The 16,407-nt window shown below is 38.1% G+C and overlaps 2 protein-coding genes across 8 annotated transcripts in view; one reads left to right on the top strand and one right to left on the bottom strand.

Moving 5' to 3' along the window:
• Nucleotides 1–5,225: 5,225 nt before the first annotated feature.
• GTF2H5 (general transcription factor IIH subunit 5) lies at nucleotides 5,226–9,002 on the bottom strand. 2 transcript variants are annotated; one of them, XM_051616287.1, is made up of 3 exons: nucleotides 8,920–9,002; nucleotides 8,401–8,506; nucleotides 5,226–6,880 (listed from the first exon to the last, which is right to left on the bottom strand). In XM_051616287.1, exons 2-3 carry the CDS (start codon nucleotides 8,433–8,435, stop codon nucleotides 6,700–6,702), a joined length of 216 nt encoding a protein of 71 aa, XP_051472247.1. In that variant the 5' UTR covers nucleotides 8,436–8,506; nucleotides 8,920–9,002; the 3' UTR covers nucleotides 5,226–6,699. The 2 variants fall into 2 exon arrangements, with proteins under 2 accessions (XP_051472247.1, XP_051472248.1); XM_051616288.1 differs by having other exon boundaries at nucleotides 8,907–8,928.
• A 75-nt stretch (nucleotides 9,003–9,077) lies between these two features.
• Nucleotides 9,078–16,407, top strand: part of SERAC1 (serine active site containing 1) — a 27,204-nt gene continuing 19,874 nt past the window's right edge. The window contains exons 1-6 of one of the 6 annotated variants that reach the window (XM_051616268.1): nucleotides 9,078–9,105; nucleotides 11,436–11,527; nucleotides 12,864–12,900; nucleotides 13,213–13,349; nucleotides 14,415–14,504; nucleotides 15,456–15,587. In XM_051616268.1, coding sequence (XP_051472228.1) covers nucleotides 11,437–11,527; nucleotides 12,864–12,900; nucleotides 13,213–13,349; nucleotides 14,415–14,504; nucleotides 15,456–15,587 — 487 coding nt within the window. In that variant the 5' untranslated portion in view covers nucleotides 9,078–9,105; nucleotide 11,436. Of the gene's footprint in view, nucleotides 9,106–9,348; nucleotides 9,659–9,688; nucleotides 10,739–10,776; nucleotides 11,528–12,179; nucleotides 12,246–12,863; nucleotides 12,901–13,212; nucleotides 13,350–14,414; nucleotides 14,505–15,455; nucleotides 15,588–16,407 lie in introns of those variants that run through there. The other 5 variants (XM_051616267.1, XM_051616266.1, XM_051616270.1 and 2 more) reach the window with 5 other exon arrangements.

Below are 16,407 nucleotides of genomic sequence, written 5' to 3'. Positions count from 1 at the left end.
ATACCTAACGATACACATACAAAACATATTTTACACCCTGTAAAGTTCCAATGTTGAAGAATTCAGACTAAAACTACACTGTCATTCCACATGGAAAAGTGCTCCAATCCAGGACAGAAGCAACATAGAATAACAGACATAACATTACAAAAACTTGTGCTTCCAGCCCTCACGATGCATTGGCTCTGATGATAAATACAGGACCTTCTGTAAACCAATTAAGTTCTAGTTAATTGCAAGTACATTTTTGGATACAAAATTAAAATTAATTCAAGTGCAATTTATCTCTTAATTTTGTCCTTATGATTTTGTGATCTTGCTCAGTTTCAGAGTTAAAAAGATTTGCTAGGCACAAGCCTAAAATACTCTTCCCCCGGCTTCCTACCCTCTTTCTCTTCCATGCTCCTATCTCACTCCTCTAGTTTCAAAACATCTGGAACACAACACATAAAATACTGGCAAATTACAGACATTTGCTTAGTATGTTTGACTCTCACTATTGACAGTGTATTAGCTATGCCAACACTGCAGAAATGCACAGTACCTTCTTATCTGCAAGTGATCTCTTCACAACTGCAAATCATTCTGCACGCCCAGTAATTTACAACAGGGTCCATCTTTTCCGTAATAGAAAAGTGAACAGCTGTACAGCTCTGACAGCCTACTCCCTCAATCTACAGTCATCCAGAAAAATTGCTTGCTGTTTCTTTCCTGAGGGGTTAGTATTATAGCTAATCAATTATCTGCCAGAGTTTTGATAGTGGGTGGATGCTCTTTAGTGTGTTTGAGTCCGTTCCTGCATGGCTGTTATGAATCTGCTTTTCTTTTGGTGAAAGAAAAATATTAATCTGAAATGAGATCTCTTCCAGGAACCTTATACTTGCTGTTGTTACCAACACCTAGAATCAATCAAGCACTAACAGCTAAAAGCCAACAAAAATACTCTATAATTTTAACTTTTTAATTTGCTCACCGGACAGCAATTTTATAGTCCATTTCTATTCTGCAGTTAATCTGCTTATTACTGCTACACAATCAGAGGAGAGAAAATTACTTTTTCTGTCTGATTGAAAAATACAGCTACTAATGTCTGATATTTGTTTTTTTCCCCCTCATATTAAAACTTAACTGGTAGGTATTGTGGGAATTCTTATTTAGGGAACATACTGAATGTTACCTTTACATAGGTGTAAACCAATAAAACTTTTCATTTTAGGGGGTAATCAGGGAAAAAAATTGTCTCATTTCTGTGTATTATGAGCAGTACCCAAGTGATATAGATGCAAAAATAACCAGTGCAGACTGAGGTATAGTAAGATTAAATAGTTCTTGTATGTCTTCCATATGGTATAGTGCATGTGAACTAAGGAGCAAGTACCCTACAATCACATGCATTTTTTATGAGGAAATAAAGAGAAAAAACCTTCATAAAAGTTACTTCTGATTGTACCAACAATGTCTTCCTGTGATTTACATTTACTAAAAATGATGTAAGTTAATATAGAGCAACTCCTAAAGCAGGCTAATGGTGAGGAGATAAAGACCTACCAGTAACATCTGAAGGGAAGATGACATTTCAGACACATCATTTTAATGTAACGGAACTGTGTGCCTAAGCACAGAAAGCATTGGATAACTAAACACTACAAGATTTCCAAGCTAAATATACATTTCAAAAATTTGTTAATGTAAATGTCTTTCTAGAAGAACCTCTTGTAGTCGAATGTTCATCTCCAGCTGAAAGCACATCCAGAAAGATATTAATGTTCAAAAACAGGGGAAGTCTCTGACCCAATATTGCCCACACTGCAGCAACTTTTAAAAATATTGTTAAGAGCTCCCCTTACTGGTCTGCCCTCAATTTGTTAAGTCTCCAGTCCTGAAAATCTAATATGAAACAAAGATGGGTACAACATTATTTCTCTTACATATTGAAAATAAAAAAAAGAGCTCCATGTTACATTTCTCTAGAGACCCTATCTTTTCCATTTCTCATTAGTTACTAAGTCTCAAGACCAAAGACGGTGACTTATCTGAGGAATAATTTTTCTTCCATCATTATGAACTTCACAAATTTATTAAATCCTTTAATTTTGTATAGTTCATGTGCACATGTAAGCATTGCCAAAGTCTGAATTACAAAATTAACATAGACACTCAATTCTGACATACTGAGTAATGCTTCATTTCACTCTAACCTCCACCAGCTTTAAGGGGATCATTTCTGAGATCATGAACAAGTCAGTGTGGGAAAAGGACTGGAATCTGCTGTGAGATGGAGAAGTGCAAAACTATTTATTACAACAGCTTACTGTTTTCTTCAGTGGCCTACTGCCAGGTTGGAAGACCAAAATATATCCCTCAGCCTGTGTTGGTTGACAGGGTTAAAGACTTGTTGATTTATGCACATATTTATTACATTGTTTTCAGAATACTACTTTTCCAAGCTCAACCTAGAAGGTCAGTGAAACTGGACACTTTTCTTAGCTGGCATCATCACCATAAAAGTTAAAATAAGCCATTTTAGTAACACTATGAAATACCATTCTCTTCAATTCACAGTAAACAATCCTGTAAATGCATGAAATACACGTTCTCTAGTTTGTTCTCGCACACTGGATGCAGCCTTGCAGAGTTAACTTGAGAGAGAAAAACCAGTAAAATCTGTTATGTGACTTAAAAAAATAAATAAATCAGAAGATATGCTTTTGAATACATTCTACAATTCTGAAAATACTGTAAAATTGGATTTCTTAATGTGTGACACCACTTGGAGCAGTTTTTGTATAGCACACCACACTAGCTATCTAGCTCTGCACTGTGCTACAAAGAACAAAAACACCCTTATCATTATAAGCACACTACATTTCTAAAAAAACCCAAACCAATACCCCTTCCATCATTCTTTATTCCAAATAGATTCAGATGTCTACCTTTTTATGAAACAATACTAGCAGTTTAGCTACAAAGCCCAATCCAGTCAGTCTGAGTTTTCTCAGGTTAAATGGTACAATTCTCTGAAGCATCCTCTATTCTTGTTCAACACACTTTCCTTCTTGAGGCCACATCCAATTTCTCTGCCGATCACTGGTTATTTCCTCCTTTACTGTACTGGACAATTCTTCTCCCTGGGGTCAATGTTGTACCACAAATAAGAAAAGGAGACTTGCATGTTGGTAATAAGCTAAGAAATTAATTATAATCTCTATATCTATATTGATTAACTCAGGGTCATCTTCATTGTGCTGCCAACCCCCATGTTACAAAACCCATCTTCATGAGTTAGTTTATCCCATAAGTTTTAAAAGTATCTAAATAGGCAACAGCATTTTCACTTATTTGCTGTTGCAGTTATATTACAACAGCTTTTATTTGAAGATCATTAAAAAACAAACTTAAAGAAATAACCTGAGGCTTGAGCAAAAAAACAAAACACCAAATAGGATAATTTTCAATAAAAGTCATGAGGTACTCTTGGTTTATTTTAATAGAAAGCTGCATTTTCAGCTTCTACCCCTCTCTTCCCATTTAACAAACACTTTGTTTGCATTGTTCAAATTCTCCTACCTCCCTTTAGCGATCTCTTGTCCTTCTGTCATATACCACTCCAGTCTCTACAGTTGTGGTAATGAAAAGTGACATTTACAAGGCTACTGAAAGTTACAGTAACTATCCAAGAGCAACTGTTCACAACACAAAATGCAAACAAGTGAACTTGCAAGCTTTTTTAGAGCTACTAAGTATAAATAAGTATCAAATAAAAAATGAATTCAAATAAGCATCCTTTAGGTAATTATTCTGCTTTGCTCTTCCTCCAGGAGAGAAGATTCTTCAACTTGGACTCAAAACAAAAAGTGAAGCAGCAGCTCAACTCTTGGCAGTGAAAGCCCATTAAGATAGTATTTGCTGCTTCAACAAGAAGTCATCTGTCATTCAAGCTCTGCTTTCGCTGCTCGAGTAGGAGCTGAGCAGAGAACACTCCCTATGCTACACACCAGGCAAAAAAAAAAAAGTGAATAACCTGTGAATAGAAATGTTTAATTAATTAATAATAATATTCTGAGTACAGCAAGAGCTGATGTTCTCACCATATCAACTCTATTAGGAAAACATGTATTTATTTAAACAGCTCTCCTTAACTTTTTATTCTCAAATACTTCCAGCCTTCAAAAAAAATTAAAGAGATTCTTATTACAGTATTTAATTCCCTGTCCCTGAGCTCAACTCACCAGTAATTCCTCACACCTAAATCAAAGCAAGCAAAACCATTTAAAAACTCTAAGTGTAAATACTAACCACCTCAAAATTACATTTTTAAATCTAGTATCTACATTTCTTCCATCTGGCATGTGCATTTTTTAAAGCACACAAGTCACAGGATTATAAGCTTTTTTTTTCTTTTTTTTCTTTTTTTTTAGTTTCCTGGGTCCAAGCTTACTGAACCCCAGAGACCCTCAGGTGGTGGTTGTTTGGTTTTTTTCATACATATACATACTGAAGTTCTAAGAGCTTCTTCACTGGATTTTCTTCACTATACTACATCAGCAAAGACTATTTTTTCCCACAGAAACTACAAATAACTCAGCTCTGTAGACCCCATAAGGAGATAGTAATTTGCTTCTTTGTGTCTTTTTTATTCTTCCAGCACAAAATCTGTTAGGCCTGGTTAGGTTGCAGGAAGGTTCTAAGCCTTGACAGGTTTAGAAGTTAAAACCCATAAACATGTTTGCTTGGAAAAGATTAAGAATGCATGCCTAACTGTTTATACAGTTTAGAACTTCTATCCCTCTGTATTACATAAGCCATTTACCACTGGAAATATAAGCTAAAACACAGGCAATGCAACAACAAAGCTGTACAATTAAGCAGAAGAAAAAGAAGTTTATCATAGACTCAAAAGGAAAATCTCAATAGAAATGTAGAACTAGACATGATAAATAGAGAGAAGTATAACAGGTGTATTCTAACATGACTTTTATTAAAATGTTGTCATTTGAGTGAGGGATCACTTACCTTTCATCAAAATCTGGATGGAAAAAACCCTAGGATTCCAAAGTAGGGCTATAAGACACTTCTAAATAAACTGTATGAGGCTATCATGCCATGCCAAGACTACTGATTATCTACTTCAGCAAAAGAGCTCAAATAATCTTCCGAAAAATTACAGGCATGAGGTCAATGTTTAACTCATCTCTAGAAAGAGGCAAGGAACCACAAGCCATTCATTAAAATTTCAACTTTTTATTTCAAGTGAAGATGTGTAGCTGGTTCTTCATCTATGTAACGAGGGAAGCATCCACTCGTAAAAGAAAGATGAAACAACTTGGACCAAACCCCATAGTTCTGTACAGCCAGAGGGAAAGGGATGGATTGGGGCAGAAACTACATGAAGGTGAATTCCACAGGGCTATGTGCTCATTCACACAATATGCAATTCTGCACAACACTCTTTGGATAGCTTTTTGACTAAAAACATCCAATGAACCTTTCTTCTGAAGCTTCCCTATTCCTAGAAAAGAAACAAAACATAACCTCAACTAACCTGATATCTACTGGACAAGCAAAAAAAAGCAAATGGAAGAGGCAACAAAGAAAAATGTTCCTTATAAAAGCCTATTTACAATTGTTTTTCCCCCAAAGATAAAAAGATGGCATCTACCTAATGAAGAACAGCAAGTCTGAAAACCAAGCTTCCCTTTGAAATAATATTCTAGGAAGTCTTTCATTCATAAATTATTACTCATAAGTCAAAGAAATTTGACTATTTTGAGTAGTAAGTAGGGTAAGAGAAAAGGTAATACACAATATTCTTTTTGTTTCTGTCATCTGTATCTACCACATTTCTAGACAGAAAACTTCACAGGTTTTATCATTATGCACTAGCTGGCTTACTAAATAAGCCAGGGTCTGAGATAATGAGCTACAAATGCAAATCAGAATTTTTACTCTATGTATAAAAACCTATGAAACTATAAGGCTCTTTGGAGCAAAGTGCAAGCAGGGAGGAAGAGCTAACCTGAAGGGCAAAACAATCCCAACCCACCCCAAAATTAAACTAGCTTTTTTCTTCATAGGTAGATCAACAATTCACCCCTTTAATTTGCTATTGTCAATATGCAAGTAATCAATTTGCAGTTAAAACGTGATGATCTGGGGTAATGGATTTTGTTGTCCCCATCTCTCTATTATTCACCACTCCCCAAACCCAGAACAACACAGAAAGCACAGCCTTGGTAAAAGCAGGCGAGTAGTATGGGGCATTTGTAAAGTGTTTAGAAAAAAATAAACAAAGAAACAGCAAACCAAAAAACCACCAAATCCAAGAGAAATCTCATACCAACTTTTGTTTTGGTGTATAAAACCCATTAAACCAGGACAATGTAATATGTCAGAGGCTTTAATATACCATTCTAATACAGAAACACTACTCTCATCTTTGAGTCATACAATCTGGCAAGTTAAAAATTCTAAAGAAAAACAGGGAGCGCACATTAAAAATTCTCTAGGCCACTCCTCAAGTGTATCATTTCAAGGATTTTAATGAATGAGAAATAAAATCCAATTCAAAAGTATTTTGCCTATGAAAATGATCAATTTTCTAGAGTAGCCACTTCCTCTTAGAACTAACAGTAGCAAAGCAAGCTATTGAAACTCACTATTCCAAAATTTGCAATAATCTCACTTCTCTAGGTGGTTTTTTTACTTCTGAGTAATAGGAAAAGAGTTCTGGTCCATTAACTCGCCCACTCTCTCCTGGAGGAAGCTAACCAACTCGGCTAATACAAAGACATGAGTTTCATCCAGGTCTTGTATGATGAACTTCTTTCCCAATGCATTTGACTCATCCAGGTAGAGCAGAAACTGCTTCATTGCTGGGTCACTGTAAAGACAAACACACATCAGATCCCAAAACACTGTAATAAGATACAGTTAAAAACAAACAAAAAATCCCACTCTTTGAAGACACTTCCAAAGTTATGTGGGGGATTAATGTCCAGAATTGCTCACAATTTAAAGAAAGTTTATGAAGCTTTTGAAAAAATTGCTTCTTTCACAATAGTAAGTGCTTGGGTTACTTTAGAGATAAAAATAAACTGACAACAAGTCTAAAGAGAAGAACTGGCTGCTTGATTAGCAGAAAAGTGCCTCCATGCTGCTGTTATAGAGTAGCTTAAAAAAACAACAACAAAAAAACCCCAACCAATCAACCCTTAGTGGGGCAAGCTTGAACTTCCATTTCTATCTCCAGAAACAGCACCATAAAAACATTTTTTCTTACAGCACATTTGTGTTTAAAAGTAATCAAAACCCATGAGAAAACAGTTCTCACACAAAGTAGTATAGCACAGAGAAATAGTGGTCACACGTAAAATGTATATTTATCACAGTGTAATTGACCAGTTTCTTATTTTTCCTGATGTCACCTTCCAAGTTAAATTTAAGTGTTTACAAGAAAACCTTCTGAAACTATGACAATTACAGGTAATTGAAACAGCTGCAATATACTAACCAGCCGGATAAAGTGGTTTCAAAGTTTAAGTTTTAGCAAAGAGCATGTTTTATAAAAAATGAGTAACAGAATAATATTGCCAGAATTCTTAAAAAATTCAGTGGATCAAAGAGCTTATCTTAAGACAGCCAGCTGCTGAGCTGGTTAACGTCCAGTCAGTTCAGCAGCTGGCTGTGGCAAGCTCACAGCTGTATGCACGATGCAGGCACATAACAAGAGGTTCAACATTCTCTGGCTTTTGTGCAGTTTATAATCTGTTAATATATTTACAGTCTAAGTGTACAGCAAAAATCTTATATGCCATATAATTCTATGCAAGGACCCCACAAACCTTGACTGATGATTCTTTTTACTTTGGAGGCAAGCATTTATCTGATTCTTAGTCTAGACTTCAGATTGCATGAAAACATGTTTACTGCATATACACCAAAATGTTACTTCTACAAACTACAAGCATATTGCTTTTGAGTACGATGATCTACAAACATGTAAGCCTCGAATGGAATTTGTCAGAAGTTGACAAAGACAGAAAGGATGAAATATTATCTCATCTTCATGTAGAATCAGTAAAGGAACACACCACTTGCAAACAATAAAAACCTACTTATTTGAAAGCAAAATAAAGAACAAGAGCAAGCATCTAATGGTTAAACATAAGTAGGAAAGAGTATCTTGGAAAGAAAAAAGGAGTCTGGATTTATAATTACCTACAACTGCTTCTCCTTCCCCCAGTGGTCACAGTTTTCTTCTGTCTGCTTCTTCAGCATTACCCCTTCTCACAACATTTTTTTTTTTTTCTGACTAGGCTCCTAAGTTACTTAGAAATATGTGCATCTCTAAATAAATATGCAAACTCTGACACACGAGAGACAATAAGTGCTGTTACTAACCATTCAATCAGAACACCTTTCAGGACATTCACCATCTTCTCAGCTCTCTTATAAACGCTGAAGAGGTGACGGGGATAACTCTTGCTTTGAGTTACACAGACGAACTCTGAAAGAAAAAGCAACAACGCCTCCGTTGAACTCGGAGATGCCTCAGGCCGGCTCGCCTCCCCGGACCCGCACGGCTGCCAGGCTGTAAGGCCGAAAGGCCGGGCAGTCGGAGAGAGGCGCGCCGGGACAAGTGGGGCACGGAACTGTGACAATGAAAGCCCTCGCCCCCGGCAGCAGCCGGGGCAGCCCTACTCCCGCCCCGGGCCCAGCCGCCCCGAGCTCGGCCAGCAGCCCGCGGCCCAGCGCCGGGCCCCGCGGCCTTGCGAACAGGCGGCCCGGGCGCAGGGAGACAAGCCCCAACCCGCCCCCGGGATGGCCAGGGCCCGTAAGCAGGCGGGGCAGCTCCCGACCAGCCGGTCCCGCCGCCCCCCGAGGCTCCGGTCTCCGCCACCCGTCACCTCCGCCACCAACCGTCGCCTCCGCCACCAACCGCCGCCAACCGCTCCCCGGCGGAGGAAACGGGCGCGTGCCGCGCGCAGGCGCACCGGGCCCGCTGAGGCCTCCGCCGCCGGCCTCGCCTCCGGATTGGCCGGGCGGCCCGCGGCGTGCTGACGTCACGGGAGCGCGGAGACGCCGTGCGGGCGGCGGCGGCAGCAGGTGAGTGGGGCCTCCGCCCCAGGGCGGGGGGTCGGGCGGGGTCGGGCTCCGGGGCGGGACGCGGGGGGGTCTCAGCCCCTCAGTCGCCGCCGGCCGAAGCGGCGTGCTTGTTTACCTCCGAGGGGCTGCGGGGTGTGTCCCCGGTTAATGTACTGTTTCCAGCATCTCGGCCTCCCTGGGCTCCCGGAGCACGGCGGCCAGCGCGCCTGCCGTGCTGCGCCGCCCCGGGGGGCCCGCGCTTCTCACGCCCTCCAGAAGCGGCTGCGGTGCCTCCGGCTTCGCCCACGCCGTGTGGGCGCCTCAGAGGCAACAACTGAGGGGTTTTCCCCCTTTGGGAAGAGGCACAGGGTCGTCCCCGCTTTGTTCCTTGGCCATTTAGATATTGCGTTGCCTAAAATTGTGAATTTAAAGGACGTGCCCCAGTTGTGAGGCAGCAAGAGCTCCTGCCCTACCTGCAGAAGCGCTGACCCCACACGGCCCCAGGGGCGCGGGCTGGTGCGGGAGCGTGTTGCGGGCTGCAAAGCTTCCTGAACCAGCTGAGAAACGGTGTAACGTGAGTCTTCTTGCGTGATATTTTTATATGTAGTTATAGGACGAGGGGTTACGGTTTTAAGCTGAAAGAGAGTAGACTTAGATTAGCTATAAGGAAGAAATTCTTTACTGTCAGGGTGGTGAGACACTGGAACAGGCTGCCCCGGCAACTTGTGGATGCCCCTTTCCTGGAAGTGTTCAAGGCCAGGTTGGATGGGGCTTTGAGCAACCTTGTCTAGCAGGTGTGCTAGATTATTTTTAAGGCCCCTTCCAACCCATACCAGTCTGTGAGTCTATGATACGTGCTCTTGGACCTGAACAGAGGTTTCTGGCAACAAACAAATGGTATTCACTTTGGCCTCTTGTGTTTGCAGGTGCATGCTTTGAATTCAGGGAACTGCGGCACTTGCTGTTGCTGAACTGTGTATTTATTTCATTTACAGACTGTGGTTAGGCAGGAGAATAAATATGAGTATGGTTCTGTGAATAAAGATAGAAAAAGAGCTGTCATAGTTTAGACAGGAAGTTTGGAGGCATGGGAGGTGTCTCCAGAGGACTAATTATCAATGTCTTAGAAGTGTTTCATAATGTTGTGTGCTGTGTTGAAGTGAATGGGTAAACATGATACTGAAATGACAGAAGTAAAAAAGTTGTCTGCTATGATTGTGGCAGTGCTGGGGTAATACTGACATTTTTCCAAAATCCCCCAAACGCAAACAAGAGAACAGAAAAATTAAAACTTTTTAGCAAACAGGAAAAGGTATATGATAGGTAGTGGTGTGGTTTTAAATCTATTTAAACAGATTCACTTAACTCAGTTATTTCAGTCAGTGTAAATGTATCAATGCAGACACTAAAATTTCACCTACCTTAAAATACAAATTTTGTGTTACTGCTGCAGTGTGTACCACAACAAACTTATATGGGGTTTGTGATTGCTATAGAAGCTTAATGTTTTTTGTGGATTCTGGCATAATTTTTGCATTAAAGATACTACACGTTCTATTTATTAAGACTGGAAATTATGTCTTTGGCAGAAGTAACAACAGAATTTTATTGTTGTGGGTCATCAAAGCCAGTTTGTGTATTTTCCTAACTTTAGGTAAGTTTTTCTTTGATAAATCAAATGTGGAGGCAGTAACATTGCTAATACATAAAATGGTATATATATGTGTGAGTGCTTTTGCCTGGCCTAAATTGCCTTGTTTATTAGTGCTTGTCTCGTGTTAGCTGTACTTTCTTTGAACTTTTATGTGGTGGTTAAGGTGCAGCCTTGATTAGTGGACTAAAGATCATGACTCTTTTACAGTCAAAATAAAAGAGTTACTTGCTAACATGATCACTTATGAACTTTAGAAGCAGTTGGTTACTGAGTTGTATTAAAGCCCATGTCATGACGAGTAATACCTTGATGGAGTTAGGACTGTATCTGGTATTGAAGGGAGAGCTACTGTGAAGTAGGAAAGGAGACATACAAGCAGAGAATTGGAGATACGTACTCACTAAAATCAACAGTAACATGTAATTGTATGAAAAATTGCTTTAAACTTTTCTTGTAATTGAAACATAGCCTGATAAATTGAGGATTTTAAAGACCTGTTTGATTATAGCATTTTATATGGAGTGAAATGACATAAACATGGTTCATGTTTATCAAAGATCATAAAAATGATCTTTGCTGTAAATAATGATCTTTGCTATCATGACATTTGCTGTAAAAAGATAGGAAAGAAAACTGCTACAGGTTTTCTGCTGTGATTTTCAAATCAATCATTACTTTTCCTTTTTTTAATATACAGAATGTCAGTGGCTGCTCACTGTATATTTTGCTATAGACAAATAGGAACTTCTGGTCCAGCCACAAAAACACACCTACCATGGAATGATATCAGTAAGTAAAGCTGTGTTTATATTGTTCTGAGGTGTTAATAAAAATGTGTTAATCTTTGTTGATATGACACCATGTATAATTATTGGCACAAAATCTAAATACCAGGAAACTTCGGGATCAAAAGCTTTTATTTGCCTAAAGTGGATGCTTTGCTTCTGGCCTTGCTTTGTGTAGTGATACGTAAAATGACACCAGCAGATTATCTGTGATTAGAATAGGAGATGAGGGTGTCCCTCCCCAGATGCAATATTAAACTATCTTAAACTCTGTTTTATATCTGTTATTTGGGTTTTTTTTTACCTCAAGCCATGAAACAATTACAACCATAAAGTTTGAATAAATTTTGTTTTTGTTGTTTCTTCCTCCTTATTTACTGGTAGTAGTTCAGCACTCTTCACTGCTTAGTCTCTGCTTTCTTTGATGCCTTCTGTATAGAATGACAATTCTTATGATTCTGAAGTTTATTTTTGAGTGTTAAAAGATAGGATATTTCCGTTTCTGCTCTACAGGAAGCATTGCATTTTTTTGCCTTTTCAACCTTCTCTGCCAGTTATTTCTTCAACATGTATCTGCCTCTTGTCTGCATGCCAAAATTCTTATGGTCTTGCAAAGACAGAACGTGGTGGTGGTGGTTGTGGGGCAAATCTCCCAATTCCTGCTGAGGAAAAGAAATTATTCATGATTGGTGAAATGTGTTCCATTGGGTTTGCTGCTACTGGTAATAAAAGAGTTTCTCTGTTTTGAGATCCTTACAACCAGATAACCAGCTCAACTCTATTAAAAAAAAAATAAAATCTCAACTCTTACAGGAATCCTTAGATTCAAAAGGGAAATTGTTGCAAGTGTGTTTATTTAGCTGTTTGCTTTATAAATTAGATTCAATGGAATTATTGTTAAGGTATTTTTTCTTAGGGAGTGTCTGCAGGACTTTTCAAAGAACGTACATACTCCTATATGTATTCACATTTGTTGAAGAAATATCCATGCCATATAAGAAAAAGTGAACTCCTTAAAATAATCTGAAGTTCCAAATGAATGCTAGTGATGCAGGCAGAGAAAGCTTACTGTTGATTTCTGCAGCAATTAATGTAACTGATAGGTGGTAGTACTGTAAATAAATAGGACTGGCAGGATATGTGTTTTACCATCTTGCTGAGGAGAGCAGGAAATTCTAATCATGTAATGTTTTCTCAGTTTGTAGATTTAGGTAATGATTTCCTGAAAGCCAGAGAACAATAGAAAAATTTTAAAAAGCTTACTCTTAATGGCTGAAATTCTTACTGTTTGGTAATGAAATGCAAACAACTTTGACATGAATTTTTTTGTTTTCTTCAAGGAAAAATTGCAAAGGTAACTGGATCACTTATACTTGGGTGAGTTGTAACTGACAAGCCTATATGTAACTTAGATATGTCATTCAAATTTTTATTCATGTATCTTTCAAAAAATGTCAATAGCAGGTGACCTTTAGCCATGATAGAATATAATTTTGAAGAATATTTTTTGATAGTTATTACTTATTTAAAGTATTTTAGAGTGTTTTCTCTACTTTGCTAAAATACAATAACATGCTGACTGTTATATACTTGGTAAATTCTGGATGATTGATACAAAAATGATTGCTAATGTATTTTTGACATAATTTTAAAAATTAATATTCATATGCAGTTTTCTTTTATTTAAAGAGGCTTTGTATTCATTACATATGAAGTTATGTCCTTAAAGAAGTTACTGCAAATAGATACTCAAGCTGTACATCAAGAAAAATTGAAATCCTATGTATACATACGTACAACTCCTCTAAGTCCAAGTGAATATCAAGGTAAGATGCCTAATTGTATGGATTCTAAAAATAGAATTTAAAAATAATAGAATGTTTCTGGAAGTCACCCTTATGCAAGGAAAGATATATTTCCTCAGATCTGTTACAAAAATAATATTATTCACAATGTCACCATATTTATCTCTAACTGATGGCTGATTTTTTCAAATACTTCTATACATACAGTTCTCTTTATAGGAGACAATTATATATATGTGTTTGTATCCGTATTTCACAGATATAGATCATAGAATGCCAGGTTGGAAGGGACCTCAAGGGTCATCTGGTCCAACCTTTCTTGGCAAAAGCATAGTCAAGATGGCCCAGCACCCTGTCTAAATCTTAAAAGTGCCCAATGTTGAGGAATCCACCATTTCCCAGGGGAGATTATTCCAGTGGCTGATTGTTCTCATTATGAAAAATTTTCCTCGTGTGTCCAATCCGAATCTCCCCAGGCATGACTTGTACCCATTACCCCATGTCTTTTCCATGTCATTTCTTGTAAAAAGTGATCTTTGTAGCCACCCTTGAAATACTGGAACATGGTGATGAGGTCTCCTTTGAGCCTTCTTTTCTCCAGGCTGAGCAAACCCAGTGCTTTCAGCCTTTCCTCATATGGCAGACTTCTCAGTCCTTTGATCATCCTCATGGCTCTTCTCTGGACCCTCTCCAGCCTGTTCACATCTTTTTTGCATAGTGGGGACCACAGCTGAACACAGGATTTCAGGTGTGGCCTGACAAGCATGAAGTACAGTAGGATGAATTCTGTCTCTGCTGGTGATGCCCTTGTTGATGCAGCCTAGCATCTTGTTGGCTTTCTTTGCCACAGCAGCATACTGTTCAATCATATTGAGCCTGGTGTCCACCAGGACCCCCAGGTCCCTTTCCACAGAGCTGCTCCCCAGTCAGATAGATCTTAGCTTGTGCTGCACTCATGGATTATGTTCTCCCAGGTGCAAGGTCTTACGTTTGTCTTTTTATATATACATACATACATTTTCATACAAATGTAAATATAAAAGAGCTGTCTTTCTGACTTCCAGTAATCTAAAAATGCTCTCACAGGAATCACATACCAAGCCAGAAAAGAAATCCACAAAGCTGTGAGGAAAATTCTAGAAACAGAAGCTAAAATTTTCCGGAGACCTTTTAATGGTGGGTATTGAAAGAATTACTTTATCTATAATCATTACTTTTTAATAGTAAAACATAAGCCTTTTAGAAAGTAGTTTTTGTTTTACTAGCTTAACATGTGATTTTGTGTTTGAAACATTGGTAATAGTACTATCATTTTCTGTATTTATACGGAATATTATTATATTTTCTATGTATTAAAACCATGCTTCTTAAAGTAAATGCAAGTGATGGTTAAGAAGAGATTTGAGGTTTTGTTTTTTCCTGTTTCAGAAGAGGTTTGAAGTTTAAGGTACCAGTTTAATATTTGTTACCAGGATTGTGTACAGAAGGTATTTGGGGGATGAAATACTCTCAAAATTTAATTCTAGAAAAGTATGTTGTTCTTTCATCAGAATTGCCAATATTAATGGAAAGCAGCATGGTCTTTTTCTAATAGTCTGTTATTGCTTTTTAGAGTGATTTAAAATAAGAATTTCAATTAATATAAGAAACTGTGCTCCTGAGGTGTACTAATCTGTTCTCATTTACTGTCTGTTAAATGGTTATAAAAATAAGTACCTCCATGGTGGTGCTATGAAATTAATTTTTCAAGGTCAGAGCCTCAAGAGTTGCTCTTCATTTCCGTCTCCTGCTGACAGCTGGCAATTCTGGTTAATAAGTGCCAGCTAGGGTGTATATATGTAATATATATATACATATATATGAAATATCAACTTTGTGCCACTAAAATGAATTGAAATCATGCTATTAAAGGATCAGCATTTTACTAATGCCATTCTATCATTGTGTATTGCACTAATTCAGGTGTAAAACATTATACTCTAAATTACTGTTAATTCAATAATATTCAAATATTAAAATTCAGTAATATTCAAATAAACTTTTTTTTTTTTTACTCAGTGAATAGAAACATTGCTGTTAAAATGCTCATTGATAATAACTTGGCTTTTATTTGTTTCCTGGTAAAAGAACAATTCAGTACATTTGATGGAGAAGATCATGAATGTGCCTTATGGCTCCTCTTAAAGAAAAGTCAGTCAGAAGACAAAGAGGTCAGGCTGAAGGCTGTACAAGACCTGGCAAACAACAGGCACTGGCATGGTAATGTATGCTAATATAGCCTAATTCATTCCAGAAATCTGGCAAAGTCTCAGCTGTTGCAAGTCTGCTACCAACAGGAAAAAAAGGCTAGTAGCTGCAAGGAGTGTAGATACATTCTGAAACTTGGTCTAAAATGTGGGGGAGTTTATTTACATTTCAAGCAATTCTTTTTTCCTAATACCCTGATACCTGGATCTGCAGCATGGGACTCTCTCTGCTTCCCCACTAGAGAATCACAACCACTGCCATGGTGTGAGAGAGCAGTTCATCAGTTCCTTAGCTTTTCTGTTGGAACGGATAACAAGGTCACGAGTTCAGGGTAACTGAAAGTCTGTCTTCAGTAACCAGGGCTACTTGGGTGCTATCCTGCCTTTTCTGAGATCATGTGATTTTGTGACTTAACAGTTTTATTGAAACATAGCTTTTGCATAATTTAAAATCAGGTGTCTCTGTCTTGGCAGTTATTGGATGTAAGGTTTTTTGATACAGTATGCAGAAAAAAATAGGCAAATGCCTGTCAATTTTTTAACTCAAGCCCAAGGTTTGTAGTCCTTGTACTCCTTTCACAGTGGCAATAATGAACGTCTGCTTTTGCTTGTGTTCAGTTTGTATCTGAGGACCTTAATTAAACTGGTCTATAATGAGCAGCTAGTGCCCAGGTGTCTTCAGTTCAGTGTAGTCCTGGTGGAACAGCTGCAGTATTTGTCTTCTGGAATTTGTGATTACAAAATCAGAACTTATTTGTGTAGCTTACAGAGAAGTGGTATTATTTTCAAGTATGTTAACAAAGTACATCAGAAACTACATTTAAAAGCAGCTG

The sequence above is a fragment of the Apus apus genome, chromosome 3 (assembly GCF_020740795.1).
Source record: "Apus apus isolate bApuApu2 chromosome 3, bApuApu2.pri.cur, whole genome shotgun sequence".
In the NCBI taxonomy this organism is placed as follows: Eukaryota; Metazoa; Chordata; class Aves; order Apodiformes; family Apodidae; genus Apus; species Apus apus.
Note: the sequence above shows the minus strand (reverse complement) of the source record. Positions and strands in the feature narration are given on the sequence as shown.

Coding starts and splice junctions, on each gene's coding strand:
- GTF2H5 (XM_051616287.1), bottom strand. CDS start 8,435: ATGGTGAATGTCCTGAAAGGTGTTCTGATTGAATG. Junction 6,881..8,400: donor AAAGGTGTTCTGATTGAATG/GTTAGTAACAGC, acceptor TTGTCTTTACAG/TGACCCAGCAATGAAGCAGT.